Here is a 19,682-nt window from a genome sequence, read left to right on the forward strand (position 1 = left end):
ATTTCATAAGGGTTTGTTTGTTTGTTTGTTTGTTTATTTGTTGCTTAACGTCCAGCCGACTACGCAGAGCCATATCAGGACGAGGAAGGGGGGGATGAAGGGGGCCACTTGTCAAGCGATTCCTGTTTACAAATGCACTAACCCATTACTTGTGTCCCAGCAGGCTTTAGTAAAACTAAATTAATACCTACTGGAAGATTACCAGTTTCCAGTATGTTAAAATAGGCTTAACCTATCTACTGCTGGACTTAAATCAGAACACTAACAGATTAAACTATACATGAATCGCGAGACAAGCGGCAAGAGAAGAGATTTTTGGAAAAAATACAGGTGAATGAGCAAGAAGGCAGAAAAAAGAAAAGAATTCATGAAGAAAAAGAGAGCATGACAGGAAAGAGGAACCAAAAATCTACCTAACAGCAAACTAGAAAGCTCCTGCGGTTCCAAAAACAGGAGGGGCCTTTAATTTCATAACCGCAGTGCCCCACTGCGGGAATTTCATAAGGGTCAAAGTGACCTTGACCTTGATCATATGTGACCAAATGTGTCTCATGATGAAAGCATAACATGTGCCCCACATAATGTTTAAGTTTGAAACAGTTATCTTCCATAGTTCAGGGTCAAGGTCACTTCAAAATATGTATACAATCCAACTTTGAAGAGCTCCTGTGACCTTGACCTTGAAGCAAGGTAAACCAAACTGGTATCAAAAGATGGGGCTTACTTTGCCCTATATATCATATATAGGTGAGGTATTGAATCTCAAAAACTTCAGAGAAAATGTGAAAAATAGCTGTTTTTTAGGCAACATTTATGGCCCCTGCGACCTTGACCTTGAAGCAAGGTCAAGATGCTATGTATGTTTTTTGGGGCCTTGTCATCATACACCATCTTGCCAAATTTGGTACTGATAGACTGAATAGTGTCCAAGAAATATCCAACGTTAAAGTTTTCCGGACGGACGGACGGACGGACGGACGTCCGGACGGACGGACGGACGACTCGGGTGAGTACATAGACTCACTTTTGCTTCGCATGTGAGTCAAAAATCACGGAGTATTAAATAATCGAAAATTTTTATCTAAATTTTGATTTGATTAATATACTTACCCGAATCACATAATTTGCATTGACCCACTTCGATGCTTAGGTTATGATAAAAGCTACCCCGTCTAGGTATAAGGGGAGCAACCCCAACTAAAAAAGTGACTGCACCAGCATGACTGACACCCTGGGTTACGTCCCATGTAGCCTACTACGTCATCAATGGTGCTGGTCACGTGATACCCCTTCAATCGACTAATAGCATACTAAAAATATCGAGCGGGGCAGGCGGGAGGGAATTACTTATGTGATTCGGGTAAGTATATTAATCAAATCAAAATTTAGATAAAAATTTTCGATTATAATTACATATTCTTACGCCGAATCACATAATTTGCAGATAACTCCAACCAGGCGGTGGGTAAGATCAAAAAAGTTCAAACTCACCATCAATTTCTGGAAATGCACTGGCCCGCTGCCGCCAAGGCAGGCAGGGACCTAGATCCAACGTTACAGAGCGAAGCGATGTCTCTCAGATAAAAGCTGATGAATACATCGTCTGATCACCAATAAGCTGTATTCAAAACTTCGCTCATTCTGTGGGACCGCAAGACGGCCAAGGAAGAGGCCCAAGGCAGCAATGTCTCCCTATTAAACTGATAAAGACAAAAGCCGAGCACCAGTAAGCTGTGTGCAGGACATCATCCAACCTCCCAGACCGTAAAACGGCCGAGGAGGAGGCCCAGGCCCTGGAAAAAGAGCTCGGGCTGAGCCTAGGGGAAAGATAGCCGAAAGCGACGCCAAGGCGGAGGGAAAGAGAATCCCTCGCCAAAAAACAGGCCCACTGCCAAACATCAGGGAAAGAGCCGGTGAGAAAGAAAACATCTAGCTCACTCTAAAACCCTTGCCAGGAACTGGCCCACTGCCAAAAGACAGAACGAGGACCGAGAACCAACCTAAAAGACAGTCGCAATGCCGCTCAGGCAAAAAAATGCGAAAGACAGCATCAGAGAGCCCGTAAGCTGTGCTCAGCACTTCTTCCCATCTCCTGAACCATAAAAAACAGCCCAGAAAGGGGCTCAAGTCTTGAATAACCCGAGCCAAGTAGAGGGACAGACCCCCCCCCCTTACTATTGGAAGGAAATGCCAAAAACCCTGGAAACGACTAAGCGTAAGGTTGACCGATCATAAATGAAAAGCACCAACCTTCCCCAGGACCGTAAGACAATCATGCCAAAGAAAAAGCCTTGGCATGGAGAGAGGCCCGAAAGGCCGGAGAGATAACGGTCAGCTCCAGAGAGGAGTGACCTGTTTCCTAGAAAGAGAGAGAGACGTCTGAGTACAAAAAACCAGAGTCAAACTCAAAGAAACAACTCAGAAGAGACGGTCACCAGAAGTCCACTACCAGTCCATGCAGAAGCACAGAGGGAGGTAAACAGAGGAAGAAGCGGCCTACGAAAAGTGTAAGCCGCCAGCAGAGCGGAGAACGCGGTGGCCAAAGCCTGATGTGACCGGTGACTCTAACCGAAATGACTAAGGTCAGAGTGATCACAAAGCAGTCTGCTTGTAGGTAAATGAAAGAAAATCAAAAACCCAAAACAGAAACGAGACTGGAAAGGAAAACAGAAAACTGTGAAGCTAACCAGCCTTAAGACTCCCTGAACGAGAGTCCTCAAGAAGAAGGGCCCGAAGCAAATATCGCGGCCGACCGAGCCCAGAAAATTCCTGAGTCTGGCTGAAAAACCAAACACGTCTGATACCTCAGAACCGAGAATCAGACACGGAACACAACAGGCAAGAGTCCGAAATAGATGCAAGTGGTAGAAGGGTGACCTTAACAGGCAACCCACCCCACCGGAAGTCGACCCGACTCGCCTCATGGCAGGATGAGGGAGAAGAGGAAGACACAAATTCTAGAGACACGGAGACCGTAGTCGCCCATGCCAGGCAGGAGACTATTACACGAGCTAAGGCTGAGAGCCGGAACGCCCGTAGACCTGCCATCAAAGATGCTGGGCTGAAAGCCCGCACCAAGAAACCAGGAAATTAACTAGACCTCCACCGAAAGGGGAGGGTTAGCCAATAAAGCTGAGAAAAGTGATAGGCCACAAGAATGACCCCTCACCATGCATTGCTAAAACCAATGCAAACTCAGTAAAATCTGAATGTAACTTCCGAGGCCAACTCAAGTAAACCTTAAGTTTGGACGAAACACCAGAACCAGTCCGATCGCTAGAGAAAGACAGAGTCTAAAACGGCGAAAGACCCACAAGGACCGAGTCCAAAAGAGCAAACAACAACCACCACCACCAACGGATGAAATGGCTGTTGCACCAGCCGAGGCTAAAAAACCCGGATGCCCTAATGCCGGCTGTTGTTCCCAAAAAGCACAGACTAAGACGTCTGTGAAAGGAAGAACCTCTCCGGATAAACCTGAGCTGAGGACTTAGCCTGAAAAAGCTGAGTCTGCTTAGGTAGAGCCCGTTTTGCTGCTTCAAAGCTTGAAGAGCAAAAGAAGAGACCTGAAGGTCCCTACAAATCTTTATCTCCTTGGAGGCCAGGAGGCCAGGGAGGCCTTGGATGCCAGGAGACCTTAGAGGCCAGGAGGCCTAGGAGGCCAGGAGGCCTTAGAGGCCATGGAGGCCTTGGAGACCAGGAGGCCTTAGAGGCCAGGAGGCCTTGGAAGCCAGGAGACCTTAGAGGCCAGGAGGCCAGGAGGCCAGGAGGCCTTGGAGGCCAGGAGACCTTGGAGGCCAGGAGACCTTGGAGGCCTTAGAGGCCTGGGAGGCCAGGAGGCCTTGGAGACCAGGAGGCCTTGGAGACCAGGAGGCCAGGAGGCCTTAGAGGCCAGGAGGCCTTGGAGGCCTGGGAGGCCAGGAGGCCTTGGAGGCCAGGAGACCTTGGAGGCCTTAGAGGCCTGGGAGGCCTTGGAGGCCAGGAGGCCTTGGAGGCCAGGAGGCCTTGGGGGCCAGGAGGCCTTAGAGGCCAGGAGGCTTCAGAGACCAGGAGGCCAGGAGGACTTGAAGGCCAGGAGGCCTTAGAGGCCAGGAGGCCGAAGAGAGACCCATCCACCAAGGGTGAAGAACTAAGGGTGTCTCTCATTGATTCCCCACAAACTAGGAATGGGCGAGGAACAAGTCCCGTCTGTACATGACCGTATGGGCATTGTGCAGAGAGGAGGGCCTTCTCCGCTCTAAAATCGCCCTAGCAAAGGTGGAGAAAGCATCCCCTGCGTCCTGCTCTTTACTGAGTGTAAAGGGCGCCAAGGACTCCGTAAAGGAGTGTCTCCGAAATGGAAGCAAGTTCCAAAAGCTGTCTGCCCACTTCCTCAGAGGGGAAGAGAGTCTGCTCAGAGAGCAGGGGACTCGAAACGTTCCCCAAAGAAGAAGTTCCGGCGTGACCGGCAAAGGTGCACGCAGAGGGGCAAAAGACGACAGCAAACTCCGGGACATCCTGGGCAAAGGCAACTTCCTCTGAGCCGCTAATGTCCCGAAGCTGGGAAGGCCGGAGCCTGAAGCCCCTTTCCTGCAAGTCAACGGCCAAACTTCACCCCTGACTAAGAGGAGGATGAGAGGCGTCGAAGACCAAAGGCACAGGAAGTGAGGAGAACGGCAGAACCCACTACCGAAGTGTGTGGTAGCTGCTAATCCGCCTGAGGCAGGGAGCCTGCAAGCCCAAAGGGCACTGCTGACGAAAAAACCAGACTCAAACCAGATGGGACCATAGCAGGTCCACTATCCAGTGAGCCCCCCACTTCCGGCCGGAGCCAGAAGCGCAGAGGTCGCGTAAGATCGCCGACATAAGGCAAGGATCAAACCGAACGTGACCGTAGTCTGTGCCCTAACCAGTGAACCTACGCTTCCAGCCGGAACCAGAAGCAAAGCTGTCGCGGACGACTGCTGAAGTAGGGCAAGCTCGAACCAGAAGTGACAGCAGCCTGTGCACTAACCGGTGAGCTCACACTTCCGTCCGCAGCCAGAAGAGCAGAGGTCGCGTACGACCGCCGCCGTAAGGCAAGGTTCAAACTGAACGTGCCAGTAGCCTGTGCACTAACCAGTGAACCGATACTTCCAGCCGGAACTGGAAGCACAGCCGTCGCGTACGACTGCTGCCGTAGGGCAAGGCTCGAAACCGGACGTGACAGCAGTCTGTACACTAACCAGTGAACCTACGCTTCCGGCCGTAACCGGAAGCGGCGCTGTCGCGGACGACTGCTGAAGTAGGTAAAGGCTCGAACCAGAAGTGACAGCAGCCTGAGCACTAACCAGTGAACCTACACTTCCGGCCGGAACCGGAAGCCCAGCTGACGCTGACGACTGCTGACGTAGGGTAAGGCCCAAACCGGACGTGACAGCAGCCTGTGCACTACCGGTGAACCTACACTTCCGGCCGGAACCGGAAGCGCAGCTGTCGCGGACGACTGCTGACGTAAGGCAAGGCTCAAACCGGACGTGAACGTAGTCCGAACACTAGCCAGTGAGCCTTTTACTTCCGGCCTGAGCCGGAAGCAGCTGTCGCGGACGACTGCTGACGTAAGGCGGGGTTCGGCCCGGACGTGAACACCGTCTGCTCACTAGACGGTGAACCCCTACTTCCTGCAACAGCAGGAAGCCCAGCTGTCGGAACCGACTGCTGGAGTACGGAGAGGTTCAGACCTGACGTGAACACCGTCTGCTCACTAGCAGGAGAACATCCGATTCCGGAAACCGGAAGTGCAGCTGCCGTAAACGGCTGCTGCAGACACCAACCTTGTTGTGGCCGGATCCCCGGAGGGACATGCACTGTTGCGCTACCGCAAGCGGAAGGCAACAAATGCCGGCCAGGAAGAGGAGAAGAAGATCCCCAAGGGACCGTCCAGAAACATCACGGTGGACAGCAGCCTGGTCCGGAGAAGACCCAGAGTCTGAAGGAGAGAACGTCGCCTAACCCCCAGGCGGGGGGCAGAGCTGGCGACGAAGTCCGCCGCTGCAAACCTCGCGAACGAGGGAATCTATTTCTGGAAATAAGCAAAAGATAAGTGCAGACCCCAGAGCCCTAGACTCTGGAGCCGAAACAGACGTAAAACGACAGCCCTAGAGGCCAAAACGGACGGCTGAGAGCCAGACGGCCAATCGTCCGTAACAGAAAAAACGGCACAGAACAACGTAAAAAATTGCCTAAAATTGTGCCAACATGAACAACAACGGAGTTCTTCAAAAGAAGAGGCTGCTGAGGGATAGAGCTTAGCAGGGCCCAAGCCCTAACCCTCGGCCTTAGCTCCCTCTAATTCTCATTAACGGCCATGTAAGCACCGAGAGAAAAATAAACAAACAACTGAAACTAGCAAAGTCCGAACGGACGCCAACCTTTCAGAAGCCAGCAAAGAGGGCAGCTAAAACCAGTTTAGGAGCTACCAAAGGCAGCTAAACAACTAGCTATACGAAGAGTTAAGCGTCCGAGTACGGACGAAAAATCAACATAACAACAACATGCTAGCTAAAAATGGCGACCAAAGAGGAAGCCACAAGTCTGAAAATAATAAAGTCCGTACAGACACAAACATTTCAGAAGCAAGCACGCAAATAGATAAGCACATACGTAACAGCTACCGACGGCAGCTACAAAGCAAGCTACAACAGCGTTAATAGACCGAACACGGCTAAAACAACAGAAGCCAGACAACGTGCTAAAGCAAATGGCGACCGTGAGGAAGCCAAACAACTGCTGAAAACTTCAGAGTCCAACAGACATGCGAAATTCACAGCAGAAGCAATAAAACATACAAGAAAATATGAACGATCTCACCAGCTGCAAGCCAGCAAGAAGTAGACGGGGGCCGAGGCCGGAGGGTGCCGTAGACACAAAACCAGCCAGAGCAAAAGCGTACACAACCGTCACCCTTGAGTGATAGTAGTCGATTGAAGGGGTATCACGTGACCAGCACCATTGATGACGTAGTAGGCTACATGGGACGTAACCCAGGGTGTCAGTCATGCTGGTGCAGTCACTTTTTTAGTTGGGGTTGCTCCCCTTATACCTAGACGGGGTAGCTTTTATCATAACCTAAGCATCGAAGTGGGTCAATGCAAATTATGTGATTCGGCGTAAGAATATGTAATTATAATTCATGTTATGTCTCGTCAAACTGTAAACTGATCTTTCTTCTGTTTTTCTAACCACAGTTCCAAACAGTTATCTTGCATGCTTCTTTCCCTTCAACCTCTTCTGAATATCCTAAAAGATTCCTACATCCCAATCATCATGCTTCATAAATTATGACTAATGTCTTCTTCCATCAAAGTCATAACAAATACATTAAGCTTATGAAAAAAAGGATTAAAGAACAGACAAGTACAGCAGCTTGTAATGTGTTTAGCTTTACTGCAACCACCGTACAAATTGTGATTTACAATAAACGCTGAAAAGACATATTAAGCAACACAATACATGTATTTCTAACATCTATTCTTCGATCAGACTTGTAATCAACACAGCTTCCCTTAACACAATAAAATGTAGTTCCATAAATAATGTACATTCAAATTAAGAACAAAAGTCTATGTAACAGTTCATGTTCTAAATGTGTCTGTAGAAAAAGACACTTGCAATAACAAACAAACAAACAAACAGGAGGGTTAGAGCAAGAGACATAAGGCCAATAACGTTGGAGATCTTACAATTATCTGTGATTTTACATTTATTTGTGTTTTATAGGGTATGGAATGTGTCATGTGGAAACTAATACAACCTAAACATTCAGCATTGCACACAAAGAGCGCTAAAGTGAACAGAACAGATTATTATCCAAAAATGTGGTGGCCACAAAGTATTTCTGCCTGCAAAGTAACACTTACAGTTAATCTGCACCCACAAACTGAAACAGGTTTGACTGTACCTTTCAAGCACTGCTTCTGTACAGTAAGCACACATCATCAGAACCTGAAACTACATACTTTTCAAGACATGATACTGGCTATTGCTGAGTGTCAACATGGCGCTTTCTTTCGGCTGATAGTTAAAAGCAAAAACATAACAAGCAGTCGGTAGATGCGCTGGCTTTAAAACCGGTTGTTACTATCAGCGTGGGTTCAACCCCCAAGTTCGGCGCGGGATGTGTGTCCCAGAGTCAACTTTGTGCAGACTCTCCTCGGTGTCGGAACACCCCCGTGTGCACGCATGGGCACGATAGAGATCCCAGGGTCACAGCAAAAGCCTCAGGCCTTGGAAACACGAATACATGCATGCAAAAATATGAAGCCCAGGTGTCCGTTCGGCCAACAGCCAATAAAGTAACCATTTCAGCACTGACCCAAGACGACCCAACCCGGTCCCTAGCCCATTTCAGGTCTCCTCTAGCAGACGGCAGCCAGCTGTCTACATAAAGTATTGACAAACTCAAGCTCTGACAAAAGCAGTTTGGCGCAGCGAAGCTACAAAAGCAAAGACATGCTTCAGGGGCTCACATCCATGAGAGGTGGCATAGGACAAATGTCCTGGACAATGCAAAAGTGATAGGACATTTGTCCTCAACAAAAATAAATCAATAGGACTTTTTGTTTCGCAACAAAACGTAAATTTAATTAAACTTGACTAGTTTCTTGTCACAAAGGTAACAGAACAAATAAAATAATTTTTCTTGGCATAAAGGTAACATAACAAATCAAAGTAATAAAAACGTGTTGTTCTGTCTCTGAGCTAATGACGACAATTCACTGTGATTGTTCCTTTCTCTTGCCGAAGAGCATGCGCTTTCTGGTGGATGCCCACATTTCCACAACCTTCACCATCAACAGTTTCAGTGGTACTAGCCGTTGATGAGGGCAGAGATTTGAAGTACAAACTCTTCTGGCCTTTTTCTGTCACCAATTTTCGTTTCGGCGGCATGTTGCTTTTTCGGGAAAAAACGCGAAGGGAGGCAATTGTCAACCGGCTTGGAGCATTCAGAGTTGCAACGCTTGGAAGCTCTTCTCTATAAAAAGCACATAAAGTCTCCCCAAGTTTCGTCTGCTTGGAGAGACACATCGCTTTGCAAAACATCGTTAAAATAGCAAATCAAACTAATGTAAATTGGTAAAGTACTGACAATATCCGGATCAAATGAAAGCATAATCGGACAATGACCACTTTGTCACAGTTTGTGACAAAAACAATAGGACATAGTCCTCTTGCATGAAAACTGTATAGGACATTTGGGAAAAATATCCGTGTATGTCCGATGTCTGATGTGAATGTGAGCCCCTGATGCTTATATCTGTACATCTGAGTACATGTGTTTCCGATGTAACAAAACTATTTACAAGTACAAAATAAGTAGCAAAACAGTAAACCAGCACCTTCAAACTTTTAACTTCAAATGAAAATGATAAGAGGTAAATAAAATTAACATATTTATGCAAACTGCTCATAGAATGAACTATCACGCACTGGTCATAATCATACCATTCTATGTTTGCAGTGAAATCATGCTAAAATGGTAGAAATAACTTATACACAAAGCTACTGTTAAGCTCAATTTTGGCTTTTTCTGCTTCAAATATAAAATAAGAGATTAATGACAGGACTAATGTTTAAGATACATGTAAGAAAATCAGTACACAAATATAAAATATTCCGCATCAGTAAATGTGTACATTGTGCAGATCAGTGTCTACTTCATGTATTGACATTCCCAAACCATACTGTTACTATCAAAATTAAACAGAGAGAAGAAAAAGAAAAAACAACAACTATGTCTTCTACACAAATTAGCTGAAAGAAAACGGTTGCGAACAGATATCTGGGTTTGACAATAATTAAAATGCTATACACTTCTATTATAAGTTGCTCAGAAACATGAGTAAGATCAAAATAAAATCTATTCTGATTCAATCTATTCTTTCATTTACAATCTTCACTGGAACATGAAAAAAGAAAATGAAAATAATATAATGGCTGTCATAATATTTGAAATCAATGCTACATTCCTTCAATGACTATTCCCTAAATTCAGCTGTACTAAGTCAAGCCCTTATCTTATGCAATCACAATAAATACTGATTTGACAAACGGGGTGGGAAGTTCATTTCATGGTCAATACTATAAAAGCACACAAGTCATACAGCATGTTTAAAATATGTTTAAAATTCTAAAGATAAATCAAAGACAAACTAGTATCCAGTGTATAAAGCAAGTCTATCCTTAAAAGCTGCCGTTTGTATCACTGAATATAAGGGCAGTAACTACGAAAACATAAACAGGAGGGGGGGGGGGGGGGGGGGGGGTGGGGGGGCAGGAGAGTGAGTGATGGGGGTGTAGAGCGACTGTTCAACGCGTGGTCAGTCTTAACAAGCAGCTCTACTGGACCGTTTCCTTCTCCGTCTCTTCATGTAGAGTGACTGTTCAACGCGTGGTCAGTCTTAACAAGCAGCTCTACTGGACCGTTTCCTTCTCCGTCTCTTCATGGTTTCACCAGGCATCATCTTATGGAAAGGGTTTAGCGTAACGGTAGTCAAACAACCTTTTTTGGTCAGAGGGAAGCGAGATGTTGGAGGTCTGAGCTACTCCTCAACCAGCTTTATGAGGGCAGTGCCCATCTCCACTTCTTCGCTGCTTTCACCTTCCCCAGCCTATAACAGGGTCACATACCTAATACCAGCTGTGTGGACTGGCGAGCGCTTGGAAAAATCTAGTGTTTGTATTCAACCCAAGAGTGGGTCGAACCCGGTCCCCCAGTGTGATAGGCATAAACACTCTAACCACTATGCCACTCCAGCTCTCTAGCATAACTTTAGCGTATGTGCAACCATATGATCGCTCTTAGTCTGTGAATTTACATGCTCCAAATAGAAAGTGTTTGCTGAGCTCTACAAACATACAGCATTTCAAATCTGGAGTGAACTTCCCCCAGTCTCTGCCTCATTCTGTATTTGTCAAATTAAAAAAGGATACTAAATTGCAGGAAAAATACACTGACACAAAAAGCAGTAGGATGTGCTTTACCCTTTTCACACATACAGCATAGAAAATGATTCTCTAAAATTGATTGAAGCAGTACATACAGATCAAACAGAATAGCTTAAGAGAACACAAGTTCATAAAACTGGGTGTTATAAAACACATTCTGAAAATTTAAAAACAAAACCCCCGAACTTATGAATTTCCATGTGGTGATCCTGCCCCTGCAGAATCTGTACTGCTGTTGTTCCCATCTGAAAAAGAAAAAGGGAGATAAAAAATAAACAGAGTACATGAAGCAATTTATAGCCGCTGCATCAAATATTGATTGAGTATACTCTTTCAGTCCTTGGTTCTTATCACAATAGACACACACACATTTTGGGAACCAATTTTAACTGGAAGTTTTAGTTTAATGTAAGGTATAATAATTGTTGTTTTTTAATAGAGAGGGTTGGGGAAAGAACAAGGCAAGAAAAGAAAGCAAAACATAGGGAAAAAATCCAAAAATGTAGTGACAAAAACACTATCTGCTACAGAGGAATGAAGTGACCTCTCACCTCTCCTTGGACTCTGCGATCCTGGTCCCATCTGAAAAATCGTAAGTAATTTGTTACAACTCAATACAATGAACAGTTCATGATAAATATTCCTAACAGTATCTTCTCTCCCCATTTCTTGTCATGCCCACCCCAACCTCACCCCCATCCCTTTCTCCTTTCCACCCTTCTCCTCCTCCATTGGACAAATACACACATGTACCTACACACACAAACGCAAGCAAAACTTTTCATTCACCAAGCATGAGTTACAACAACAATTTCACAGCATATCACACCACTAAAACTGGTATATGCACCAGCACAGCACATTCACCAGAACCAAAACAAACCTTCGAAATAAGGAAACCACACACACACACATACACACACTTACGAATACACGCACCCACCCACACACACACAGCAATACAGTATTTCACTAGTCACTCAATAGCACAGCAAAATCTCATCATTTCACACCGACACTTGCAATTAAAACGACTTATACACTAGAACTGAAACTCACCTGGAAGAGCGGAAAACCGGCAACACCTGGTTGTTGCCCATAAACCCCTGGCTGCGGTTGGCCGAACAAAGGTGCCCCCGCTGCAGACGCCATCGTTGCTGCAAGCTGCTGCTGACGCAAAATCTGGTGGTGCTGCTGCATGTACTCCATCTGCTGCTGCTGTGGAGTCAGCATCGGCTGTTGCTGGGAGCCCATTGGCTGACTCTGATATGATCCCATTGGCTGGGATATTCTCGATTGGCTCTGAGAATGCTGGGTGGGAAAGCTGCTTGGCTGGTGGTGAGGGCTGGCTGACTGGTGTGACTGTGAGGCCGAGCTGGTGGAGTGCGTGTGGTGAGGTGCGGGGTTGGTGGCTGAATGCTGTGAAGGTGCTGGGGGTTGCTGACCCTGTCCTTGCTGCATCATCTGCATCAGCTTCATCAACTGCTGCTGCTGTAAGTACTGCTGCTGCTGAAACAATAGCTGCTGAGACTGGGACACGGGCGCCTGCTGCGTCCTCTGCTGCGGTGAATACCCTCCCACCTCTAGGCCTCCTCTTCCAGGACTCCCTCCTCCTTGGAACAGCGACTTTACGGGCAACGGCATCCTGACCTGTGATGACCCCCCTGCCTGCTGTGCCTCGGAACCTGTCGGCTGTGACTGGAGCAAGGACATCAGTGACACCGGTGTCATTTTGGCATCAGATGCCCCTCCTCCTCTTTGTGAAAACCCTGCAGATCCCTGTGGGTTCCCGGAGGGATGGAGTCCTGGGGGCGCGCTTTTTCCTCCTAGCATTGCTACCTGCTGTTCGGGCGTCAGGACTTGCAGACTGGATGACTTCCCCGAAGTGAGACTGGTGGGCTGCAACACACAGAGAATGACAGAGTCTGACATACAGCAAGCAGAACGCTGTTCAGGAAATCTGTGTACAGTTCTACTCCTTAATCCAACAAGGCAAGCAGGGTCAGGGCATGTACAGCTGCCAGTCAGTAGCAAGGCATAATAAAACCGCTTATTTGTCGTCTTTTGCCGAGATTGGTCAGGCATGACCAGTGCCTGTGTAATATGGATGAACAAATTTTCCCCAGGCTATTCGCATATTTCCTGAACATATGAGGCATTTCACATATTTTCCAACAGTCAAAACACAAACTTCCTGAATGTTTTAGAAAATTCATGTATTTCCTGACTGTGTGGACTGACTGTACCGTATGCATACACATATGCAATATTTCAACCCCCTACCAACTGTCAGGTTTAGCTGTGTTTTGAACATGGCCAATTCAGATGTGACCTTGCAATTCCAGATTAAAGCATTCTTTGCAATGCACATTAGTGAACTGGAAAACAATGACAGGAATGTTACTAAGATATATTTTCTTTGTCAAATTTGCTAAATTGGCTACATCGAATTTAAGGCAGTCCTTGATGTTACCTTTTCCCCACAGTGAAAATACTTTGACAGATGTGCGATTATGATGGCAGCGATTTAAAGTAAGTTTTGGCCTTTTGCTAACTGCAGATGCCTCAGAATGATCTATTAACTTCCATTATCTCAAAAATGACAAATCATCATGATGACAAATAGTCTCTTGTTGCATCATTTAAAAATAAAACCCAATCAAAACCAAAACAACATATACTCACACTGCCACCAGATTGCTGAACCATGCTGAAGAGCTGTTGGACATCCATCTGTACCCCAGGTGGGTGCATACCCGGTTTGGCTGACCTTATGGGGGTTGACGTTTGCAGACCTGGAGGAGGGTCAGGGCCACCAAACTTTGCAGAAGAAACGAGAAGGAAAACATTAATGAATGAGAGAAAAAAGTCCTACATTTATTAGATTCTGTGTGGAAGATGTCTTTCCCGCTCCTCACTGTCTTCCATTTCTCCTTTTTATTCAAGATTAAAACGGTTGTGATCTGGCCTCATTTGTTTCTGCTTTTACAAAGAGACAAACTGATCCGTATTTTGTTTTTGTTTTGCGATCAAGCTGCAACTTAAATAACAACAATAAAATCTGCTATGAGACAGTCTGTTATACAGACCTCCTCTCTATTGAAACCTTGTTTTCTCACACAAATAATCTTCTCAATAATTTGTGTAAATTTACCTGTTTCAAATCTTCTTTTAACGGATCTTTGGAGATCTCAAACAGATGGACCACTGTGCTAAAATGAGTCAACTGAGCAATAAGGCAGAATTTGAGAACTGCAGAAGATTCACAGCATATATCAATCAAAATACATGACAACTTCTCACAAGGCACACACTCACACACACAAAATTCCCCAATATCAAACTAAAGACACCAGATGTAAACAAGAAACAGAGATACCGATCCCCTATCACATACTAAAGACACCTGACAAGTAACACAAAAAATGATACCTTACCTGACACCCCCCCCCCCCCACCCACCCCCCATACATACTAAAACACCAGATAAGTAACAAAAAACAGTGATACCTGATACTGTTCGTCTGACTGAGACCGCAATCTTTCTGGTTTGGAGCTAAAGCCCGGCGGAACTCTGGGTGAGCTGCCACTACTGGTGGAGGTGGTGACGGTTGAAGATGTCGATGTAGCTGTGGTGATGGTGGTGGTGGATGGACCGCTCATTTTAGCAGCAGATGTTGTCCTGGCTGCTGGGTGCAGAATGGATAAATAAATAAAACTAAGTAAACCACAAATAAGTAACCAACTATTAACCCGTTCATTGATCAAAAAAAGACCAAATCAGTTTATTTGTCTGTGTTTGTGTGTCTGCGCCTCTATGGTCATTTTATTCTAGTCCCTCTGACGCAAACTCTTTCGTTGCATATCTATAACAAATATTCTCACAAATACTCTTGGCCTCTTCTCTTACCCAATTTAATCCCTCACCCCAGAAACCACATCTTTAAATAAAGAATTGCCGAGACCAGGATGTCAACTTGTCAAAAACTACACACTGTAGGTCATCACAGTTGCAAAAGGTTGATCGATTTTTGAATATGTTAAACTTATAAGTTTAGATATTGTGTTTTATTTGAACTTTTTCTGCTGCTGATTCTAATTACCTGCTGGTCCAAGGTCAATCCTGGGAACCACTGTGGCCCCTGCTGAGATGTCACTATCACCCCCATCCTTTGAGAGAGGCGCCTGCTTGCTGTGACCTTGTCCTTTGGCTCGTCCATTGCCTTGACCTTTATCAGGCACAGCAGCTTTGGTCTGACTGCCGTCTTCAGCTTTCGATTTCTCTTCGCTTTTAGTTGTGGCTTTGCCTTGAAGACTTTGTTCCTCTTGCTCCTTGGTCTTGACACTGCCTTGACCTTTGGCTTCCTTGTCCTGACCTTTGACATCTTTGCCCTGACCTTTGCCCTCTCTGCCCTTGGAATCTTTCTTCTTGTGGCTGCTTTCGGTCTGAGCAGTTTTGTCTTTCCCCTCTGTGTCTTTCCGGGTTCTGCAAAGCATTAAGAGTAAGAAAATAAAGTAGGGGAAACATTCATTTCATGTACATAACATTCTGTTGTATGAACAAAAACCACAAAAACAACAACAGCAACAAAACCTAAACAAACTAACAAACTAAAGAATGCCTACCACTCACATCTAAAAACTTGAACCAAGCAAGAAGCAGTCTACCAATCCAGCTATGAAGTTTTCATCTTCAGAAACAACTCTTACTGTTTAGTGATCACATGTTTTCAAAGATTTCTTTGGATAAGGGAAGTCTTGTCTTCTCATTTCAAAGATCCAAATCTTTTTAAAACAGAGGTCTACAATACAGTAACAAACACCAACAGACAGAGCCTTTAGTTTTCTCTATTATTATGCATGGCAATACAGATGAAGCTCATACTTGATATACATCTTGAACCTGTTCAAATTGAGGAGTAAAACAAGCCAGCCTATCAAACAACCAACCTAACCTGCACACGCCTGTGCATGTTTATACTCACTGTTGTCGCTTTCGGTTGCCGCTGCGATTTGGGCAGTCTTTGACCAGGTGTCCAATCTTGCCGCACATACGACAACCTCTGTCGTTGGGAGGTTTCCCATCAGTCAGCAGCTCAACATCGAAGAAAAAGTCCTGTAAAACATTAAAAGTAAGGTAAATTTCTGGAAAAGGTGTTGGAATGTGCAGCGGTATCTCTAGCGCAGTCCAAAGGGTCAACAGTTTGCACTGAATGTACGTGCATGAAGAAGGGCTGGATGTGGGGGTGGGAGGTGGAATCATGGTGCTTGAAGGTTGGTAACAGTTGGTAACAGAAATAAGAGACAGATGTAATGAGAGAAAAGGTGTAGAAAGCACTGGACTACTCTCTCTCTCTCTCTCTCTCTCTCTCTCTCTCTCTCTCTCTCTCTCTCTCTCTCTATCTCTCTCTCTCTCTCTCTTGTCAGAACAATGCGTCAGATCAAGAAAGTATGCGTCAATGACCAAAGAGGGAGGCCTGAGAACAACACTGCTAAATCCTGAAAATGTTCAAAAACCAAACTCACAGACGGGTTTCTGTAGCGCTGGTAAAGCTGGACACGGTACTCAATGGGAGTGCCAAAGTGGATGCGACCATTCACAAATGTCTTGTAAATGAAGTTGTTCACTGAAACAATAAAAGTAAAGTGTCTTTTAAAAAACCATTCATTTGTCTCAAGAAGTTATTACACCAATTAGTGCAACCATTCACAAATGTCCAGTAAATGAATATTTCACTGAAATGCTAACAGTAAACTGTATTTCAAAAACCTATCCATACCCATGAATGCGTCCAAATGTCTTGTAAATGAAGTTGTTCACTGTTTTTTAAAAACTCATCCATATATTTCAGTTATTACACTTGTGAATGCGAAGTATGGATGCTTTGATGGGTTTGTTAAAAACCAGGCATACACATCAACTTGTAAGATATATGAGTGTTCATGAAAATTGAAACATGCAAAGTCAGAAGAACAAGTCAACACAAGAACTGAGCAACCATAATCTCAGTGTACAAACCGATGCCACAAATGACAAATTCTGACTGTATATGACTAGGCAACAAAAAAAAAATAGTTGGTATCCCGACCGACCCTATTTTTTTTTCGCGCGACCCTAGATTTTTTTTTTGGCATTTGGTGTAAAAAAAAACAAAAAAAAAAAACAACCCTTTGTTTTTTGGCAAAATAACTTCCGACCTAACGACCCTATTTTTTGGGCCTATGTTACCGTAAACAGACTATTTTTTGTTGTTGGCCCTATCACATTTTGTGAGAAGAAAAGAGTTTTCATTGAAGATGCCACAGCAAGAGAGGTTAAAGAGGAAGAAATAACAATGAAAAGAGAACGGAGAAAACCAGATCCAAGTGGTACACGAAGACTCACTTTTTCTGGACAGTCCACCGCCAAGGTTGTGAGTCTGGTCAAACGGATCTGAAACAAAATAGAACAAGCTTCAACACATTCTTTCTCTTCCTTATTTCAACTAAAAATTGACATTCTTTCTTTTCCCTGTTTTAACAAGAACTGAAACATCCACATTGTTGAGTTTTTATATGCATCAAAGCAATCATAGCATACACGTCACCATCAAAATCAAGTATAAGTTATGATAATTTCCATGGGACCATTGTGGTTTTTTTCAATTTGGTCTAAAGGGTTTCAGCTTGCAGTGACCAGTATTTATCTTAATTCAAGCCTTGTCAAACTTAGCTTGACGGTCTTCTCATTCTGCATGCCTGCGTATTTGTTTTCGAAGCTCCAAGACTTTTGCTGTGAACTTGGGATCTTCTCTGTGTGCATGCGTGCACATAGGGATGTTTGGACATTGATGAGAGTCTACACAAAGTTGACTCTGGGAGACGAATCCCTGGCGTTCGAACCCTCGCCGATTGTGACAAACCCAGCACTGTCCCTCAGCTACTGTACTAGCCCGCACCATTGTCACCATTCCTCCCTTTCCCATTCTTCTGATCTTCTCTTACCCTCCACGGCGATGGTTTTGCCGGTCCACATTTTCTCAAACTTGGTGAGCTTGGGTGATTGTCGGATGGAGACCACCATGCCCTTCCAGTCAAACTCCTCCAGGTAGTAGCGCAGGAAACCCAGCCACAGTTGCCCTGGGCTCTCTGTGTTCTTTCCGTAGTGGGGCCACACGTTGCGCTGTACAGGGAAAGAGACAAAGTCAGAGAAGTTGGAGGTAAGACTATTTTGTAAAGCAAAACAAAACAAATGACAATTCTGTTAAAATCGGAATAGAAATGAAAACTGTCAAGACATCTGAGGATAACAAAAAGCCTACACACATATACACATTCACTCTCTCATTTCCTATTTTCTCTTTCACACACACACTGTCAAAAATCATTGAGACTACTATTCAGTCGATTACTGATTATACCAACATTTCACATGTTTTCACAGTGAAAAACTTTGTAAAGAAATCAAAAGTCACACACAAACACACACACACTCTCTCTATCTTGGTCCCTTTTTCCTGTTCAGCATAACAGAACCATGCATTTTGTGAGCATACTATGCAGAACATACCAGATTCCTGAGGTCATCAAAAAACCAGGTGTTACAGCCCTCCACAATGTGCTCTGGCCACTCCCCCTCTGGTCGCAGCTGAAATCATGTCACCAATATATCAGAAATGAACTTTTCTATTTTTTTTCCCTAAAAACAAACAAACAATTAATCAGAAAATAAAACTTTTAGACTGAATAATGCACACAACCAAATTATGTAGATTTATAAATACATGTGCAAAGAAGTAAACAAACGAAGATTTATAAAAAACACATTATAAGAAAATGCATTCACAGGCTTACACCCTATATATGATTCATTGTAAAAATGAAAAAATGAAGAAAAACAAGTCGCGTAAGGCGAAATTACTACATTTAGTCAAGCTGTGGAACTCACAGAATGAAACTGAACGCACTGCATTTTTTCACAATGACCGTAGTCCGCCGCTAGTGCAAAAGACAGTGAAAGTGATGAGCCTGTTCAGCGCGGTAGCGGTTGCGCTGTGCTGCATAGCACGCTTTACTGTACCTCTCTTCATTTTAACTTTCTGAGCGTGTTTTTAATCCAAACATATCATATCTATATGTTTTTGGAATCAGGAACCGACAAGGAATAAGATGAAATTGTTTTTAAAACGATTTCGGAAATTTAATTTTAATCATAATTTTTATATTTTAAATTTTCAGAGCTTGTTTTTAATCCGAATATAACATATTAATATGTTTTTGGAATCAGAACATGATGAAGAATAAAATAAAAGTAATTTTGGATCATTTTATAAAAACATAATAATAATTACAATTTTTAGATTTTTAATGACCAAAGTCATTAATTAATTTTTAAGCCTCCATGCTGAAATGCAATACCGAAGTCCGGCCTTCGTCAAAGATTGCTTGGCCAAAATTTCAATCAATTTGATTGAAAAATGAAGGTGTGACAGTGCCGCCTCATCTTTTACAAAAAGCCGCATATGACGTCATAAAAGACATTTATCGAAAAAATGAAAAAAAACCGTCTGGGGATTTCATACCCAGGAACTCTCATGTAAAATTTCATAAAGATCGGTCCAGTAGCTGAATCGCTCTACACACACACACGCACAGACACACAGACACACAGACATCACGACCCTCGTCTCGATTCCCCCTCTATGTTAAAACATTTAGTCAAAACTTGACTAAATGTA

General features: G+C 44.3%; 1 protein-coding gene across 2 annotated transcripts in view; it reads right to left on the reverse strand.

The window, feature by feature from the left end:
• Window positions 1–7,148: 7,148 nt before the first annotated feature.
• Window positions 7,149–19,682, reverse strand: part of LOC138966915 (terminal uridylyltransferase 7-like) — a 45,258-nt gene continuing 32,724 nt past the window's right edge. Inside the window, exons 18-28 of one of the 2 annotated variants that reach the window (XM_070339316.1) lie at window positions 18,515–18,592; window positions 17,950–18,127; window positions 17,351–17,398; window positions 16,492–16,592; window positions 15,951–16,081; window positions 15,069–15,451; window positions 14,476–14,651; window positions 13,651–13,785; window positions 12,025–12,864; window positions 11,517–11,547; window positions 7,149–11,210 (exon numbers count right to left, since the gene is read on the reverse strand). In XM_070339316.1, the coding sequence (XP_070195417.1) occupies window positions 11,152–11,210; window positions 11,517–11,547; window positions 12,025–12,864; window positions 13,651–13,785; window positions 14,476–14,651; window positions 15,069–15,451; window positions 15,951–16,081; window positions 16,492–16,592; window positions 17,351–17,398; window positions 17,950–18,127; window positions 18,515–18,592 (2,160 nt within the window). In that variant the 3' untranslated portion in view covers window positions 7,149–11,151. Of the gene's footprint in view, window positions 11,211–11,516; window positions 11,548–12,024; window positions 12,865–13,650; window positions 13,786–14,475; window positions 14,655–15,068; window positions 15,452–15,950; window positions 16,082–16,491; window positions 16,593–17,350; window positions 17,399–17,949; window positions 18,128–18,514; window positions 18,593–19,682 lie in introns of both variants that reach the window. The other variant, XM_070339315.1, reaches the window with a different exon arrangement.

Source organism: Littorina saxatilis, linkage group LG5, assembly GCF_037325665.1.
Source record: "Littorina saxatilis isolate snail1 linkage group LG5, US_GU_Lsax_2.0, whole genome shotgun sequence".
Taxonomy (NCBI): domain Eukaryota; kingdom Metazoa; phylum Mollusca; class Gastropoda; order Littorinimorpha; family Littorinidae; genus Littorina; species Littorina saxatilis.